Source organism: Emiliania huxleyi, assembly GCF_000372725.1.
Source record: "Emiliania huxleyi CCMP1516 unplaced genomic scaffold EMIHUscaffold_350, whole genome shotgun sequence".
NCBI lineage: Eukaryota > Haptophyta > Isochrysidales > Noelaerhabdaceae > Emiliania > Emiliania huxleyi.
In genome coordinates, this window is record NW_005199362.1 from 7,871 (window position 1) to 13,121 (window position 5,251).

The 5,251-nt window shown below is 60.9% G+C and overlaps 1 protein-coding gene across 1 annotated transcript; it reads left to right on the top strand.

Moving 5' to 3' along the window:
- Positions 1-879: 879 nt before the first annotated feature.
- Positions 880-2,975, top strand: EMIHUDRAFT_242039 (hypothetical protein; the record flags this gene model as incomplete). Its single annotated transcript, XM_005772749.1, has 5 exons — positions 880-918; positions 1,038-1,152; positions 1,254-1,733; positions 1,977-2,603; positions 2,791-2,975. The coding sequence occupies 5 exons, from the start codon at positions 880-882 to the stop codon at positions 2,973-2,975; spliced, it is 1,446 nt and encodes a 481-aa protein (XP_005772806.1).
- Positions 2,976-5,251: the final 2,276 nt, after the last annotated feature.

Genomic DNA, 5,251 nt, shown 5'->3' on the forward strand with positions numbered 1-5,251 from the left:
GCTGCGACCCCGCCGAGTGGACGGTTGCACACCGCGCCACCTGCTGTGAGCAACCGTCTACTCGGCGGGGTCGCAGCTGCCTCTGGAAGGCACCGAGATGTACCTTTTTCGCGCAATGGTCAAAATCAAGGTTTTGTAACGCGAGCTGTGCCACAGTGAAATGGAACTAGCCTATTTACTTATAGTGATTTCACTGTGAATTCGCGCTCTACATCGCTCTACATACTACAACGCAGGCAGTCCGTCCCGCGCCGGATGTAGAGCTCTACAGCTCTACACTCAGCGCTCTACAGCTCTACAGCTTGAGCACTTGAGCACTGGATAGGGTTGATTCCGCATGGTACGGGACCCCTCGGCGCCCTCGCTCGCTCGATCAGTCAGTCAGAGAGAGCTACTCGAGTATACAGCGCTCTACATTCTACACCCTCCCTCAGGTGAGAGAGAGAGAGAGAGAGAGAGAGAGAGAGAGAGAGAGAGAGAGAGAGAGAGAGAGAGAGAGAGAGAGAGAGAGAGAGAGAGAGAGAGAGAGAGAGAGAGAGAGAGAGAGAGAGGGCCGCTCGACCATCAGCGCGTCCATCTCGACTTCCGAGTTGTCTCCTTGATGTCGCCGCCGCCGCCGGCGAGCGGCTTGCTCCGGCGGCGGCGGCGGCGGCGGCGGCCGGACGCCGCCGCCGCCGGCGCAGGTGCGGGCAGAGTCGCGCGCCCCGTCTGGTTGTCGCGGGCGAGGGCTCGCCGGAGGCGCGAGGCGTGTCGGGCGAATCGTCGGCGCCGGCGGCGTCGGGTGCGGCGACGTCGGCCTGCGAGTCGCGAGGGCGGCCTGCATCGGCGGCCCGCAACGTCTCGCGGCGCGCCGCCTGCCACTCGATGAACTCGTGGGCGATGTCGCTGTCGTCGGGCGGCTGGTACAAGCTCGACTCGGTGTGATGCATGAAGGCCTCCATCTCGGCCGCGGTCACGTCGTCGGGCGCGTCGACGGGCTGCAAGGCCGTGGACCGCACGGCGGGGCGGCTGCGCGCACGGCGGGGCGGCTGCGCCAGGACTGGCGCGTCGTTGCCGACGAACCGAAGCAAAAAGGGCTGGACGACGGCAAGCCCGGCTGCATCTCGCGCCGGGACGGCGACCGGCGGGCGGTCAAGCACGACCTCGAGGGCGGTCAAGCACGACCTCGGAGAGGGTTGCGAGCACGAGACGCCGCCCGCTTTTGTGAGCAAAAAAACAAAACGCGAAAATCCCCTTTGCAGCCAAGCCTACAGGCCACCTAATCGCGCGGCTCGTTTTCTTTTATCTGAGCGTTGGGGGGGGGGGCATGGTCATGCTGACGATTTTGGGCTCACTTGCCGCTGCTCTGCCAACGCTCCCCGCGCATTCCGGCTCGCGGCAATTGCTGGACAGCCAAGCTCGAGTCGGCCTCAAGTGCTCCAGCCAGGCAGACTGGCGTTGTGTGCAGCGGCATTGCCGGCGAAATGAGACACTCGCTGGCGCCTACCGCGAGCACGACGCCAGCGCCGTCGACACGTGTGCCATGCTTTGCGCAGACAGTGTTGCGTTTACGCTACGCCTGCCAATGGGCTGCTTCTGTTGGGCATCCTGCACCACTTTCGAGCCGCCACATAAGTGGCATGGGCGCGCCGTCACCTACTTGCAGCAGGTCAACCAGTCCGTGCGCCGGCATCCGCCGCGAGTTGATTGGAATTTGCTGCTGAAGCAGCTGAAGCTGCCCTCGTCGTCTGGATGTGATATGCCGTTGACCCTTTATGGCGAATTTGACGCGCCGTCACACGACGCATGCGTTCACCTCTGTCGCTCTTGCCCACGCTGCTTAACTGTCGCAAGCAGCACTAACAATGCGCGGCAGCATTCCTGTCGGTGGTATCACCACGCCAACTTGTCGCTCGCGTGCTCGCATAAGAGGCCACCAGCAGCATGGAGAGTCGAACGCGTTCGGCCAATCCCACCGCCCTCGCCTCCTCTCGCAGCTGCCCGCGTCGCCATCTGCATGTCGGGTGAGTTGCGGAGCTTTCAGCGATTGGCGTCCAACTTTGTCGCCTCAATTCAACGCCCGAACGATGCGGACGTCTTCTCGTATCTGCATGTTGCCAAAGCCGACGAGGCCACAGTCGAATGGATGCGGGCTCAGCCGTGGTCAAAGGCGCTGGTCGCCATACCATTCACTAGACAAATTCGCGACTTCCTAATTTCCGAATTCCCGGAGTATTCGCGAATGCAGGCACATGACACCTACGAGCGCGCTGTTATTCACAAGTCGTCAGTCAACCGCATCGCCATGTGGCGCGGCATTTACATTTCGAACCGCATGCGATCCGAATACGAGTACACGCACAATGTGCGCTACACGCACGTCGTTCGTATGCGCCCCGACACCGCATTTGGCGTACCCTTCGTTGATCTGCGCACCATTGATTTGAACAAAACGTTCTACTTCGAATCGGATGGCTTCGCAGTCGGCGAGCCAAGGCAGTACGACATTTTCGCGGACGTCTATCCCCACTTTGCAAGGCTCTTCCGAGAGCGGCCGTCTCGGCTCGGAGGAAACTACGTGTCGGAATCGCTGGCCTACGAGCATTTTCGCCAGTTCGATGGAGGTCGAATCTACGCCCGTCATATGTTTTGCGTCTCAATTGCGCGGGATGGAATGAGAGCAACTCGGGATTTGGTGATGAGCCGTGGCGCAGGATCCTGGCGGCAGTAGTGTCTAGAGATCCCTGGCCTCAACCGCCCTCAAGAAGTTGAATCCGACTGCTCCCGTCGCACCGCGAGTACGCGTGGAAGCCTTCCCGTACGATGGCAACGTCGTGCGTGGCAAACATCTCAACGTCTGGTTTTTCAACCACCGCGTCCGGTCTCATCTCAACGATCAAGCTCGAGCACTGCAGATACCATCGGGCAACACCTTGGCGGTGCACTGTGGCGGAAAGAAGGCGGAGTGCATCGAGATGATGCGTAGATTGGTGTAGCGCGGCCCAGCTGTCGGAGGCAACATAGTAGTCAGTACCGTAGCGTTCTCGCGACGCTCCTATAAGGTATAAGCAATCGCGAGCAGTACTGCTACGCATATGCAACTTGCAAGGAGGCCCATATCTAGATACGCATCACATTACTAAATTCATTACGCCCTCTCGGGAGTACGTGTACCCGCCGACCCGCCCATGTGCCATGACGGGGTCGTTCAGCTCGTTGAAGGTGAAGGTGGTACCGGGAGCTCCGTCGAAGGTGACGAGCGGGACCTGCGAGACACACTGAGGGGTGGCCCGTCTACCGTCTACCGGTAGACTGGGGTAGACTGGGGTAGACGGTAGACCGTTTGGTAGACGAGTCTACCGCAGTCTACCGGTAGACCGTAATGAACCTACGACACCAGTCTACCGGTAGACTTGGTAGACCGCGGTAGACTGGTCTAGGGATCCCTACCACTTTTTCAGCCGCCGAACGGTAGACCGCCGCCGCCGGACGGTAGACCGCCTCGGCCAGTTGAATATGCAGCCTCCAGTTCTCCACTCTGGCGCCACTTTGGCAGACGAGCGCCGGCAGATGCCCTCGCGGCCTGCCGGCGAACGTCCGTCCGGCGAGAACGCGCGCCATAATGGACGTGTGGCTGTCTGGCGAAAACTCGCTCTCCCTCGAGAGCCGCGAGAGGGCGGCGCTCTGCAGTGAGCGGTTCCCCCCGATGAGTGTGTAAAGACGTTCATTTGATCTCATAAAAGACACGGAGCGCGGCTCGCACGGAAATGGCATGAGGTGAAGCTCACAGCGACCGCGCTCAACAGCCTCTCTCCTCACCGGCAGATTTCGCCCGCGCGGCAGACCGCACTTTCATCGCGCGTTCTCGCCGGACGGACGTTCGCCGGCAGGCCGCGAGGGCATCTGCCGGCGCTCGTCTGCCAAATTGGCGCCAGAGTGGAGAACTGGAGGCTGCATATTCAACTGGCCGAGGCGGTCTACCGTCCGGCGGCGGCGGTCTACCGTTCGGCGGCTGAAAAAGTGGTAGCAGTCTACCGCGGTCTACCAAGTCTACCGGTAGACTGGTGTCGTAGGTTCATTACGGTCTACCGGTAGACTGCGGTAGACTCGTCTACCAAATGGTCTACCGTCTACCCGGTCTACCGGTAGACGGTAGACGGGCCACCCCTCAGGCGAGACAGGGTGAAGTGAGGCTTGCGAGGCAGGGCGAATCGTGGCGACCGGGTGATGTGAGCTGGGAGGCAGGGCGAAAGCCGGCTGAACAGCGAGGTTAGGTGAGATAAGGCTTGGTGGAAAGGGTTGGCGTACGGTGGCGACCGCGTAAGTAGCGTCGCACAGAAGGAGAGCATGGTGGTGGAGCTCGGCAAAGTAGGCGATTGTTCAATGCTGACACGCTGATCGCTGTCGGCGTCCCCGGTGGAAGTTTGTTGTGAGTAGGTTCGTTGTTAAAGCTCTTCCGATGTTCCATTCCAGCCAGTCTCGAGCCCCAGGCACCGTCCATAGTCTCACAGGGGGTCGGTGCTTGATCCGGAGCGAAGGCACACACAACGCATAACGCCAAACACACGATTGCACGCACCGCACCGCACCTCGCACCCCGCGCCCGCCGCCCCCCCGACCCCCGCCCCGCCTAGGTAGGAAAGAGACGAGGAGATGGAACAGCCCGAGGAAAGGAGGAGACAAACACGTATGGGAGGTTTTGTTGTGCACCACGCTGCCACGCTGCGGTGCGTCCTAATCTAAAATCCGAGGATTAAGGATTCAGAGGCATCGCTTCAGTGAGGCCAAAGTGAGTTTATGGATGTGTGAGAACGGTACGGGACACGAGGAGGCACGCGGACCAACTCGTCGGTGACTCTGCTGCACGCCGTTTCAGAATTTTTCTCAGCGTGAGCGAGACGTGGAAGAGTGCCACCGTCGGGTAGGACGGGCCGGCCTGGAGCATCAGAGTAGCCGTCGTGGTCGTAGTGAGCAGCGCCGGCCACTCCGGCGCCGCGTCGGCACCTCGGCACCGTGGGAGCATCTCCACCACCACTTCACAATCACACCACTATTATCACCCAAAAGGTAAGGTAAGGTAAGGTAAGGTAAACTTCTCCACACACACGAGGTGGTGGGGCAAGGGCACCCACGAGCGAGCCGACTTTCAGGGCGTCCAGCCGCCTGTACCGCGCCAGGTCCATCGAGGGCAGGCATGTCTCGCCCTCCACCCGTAGGTCCGTCAGACCGGGCAGCCTGGCTACAAAGAGCGCGTTGCTCCAGATGGCGTCGC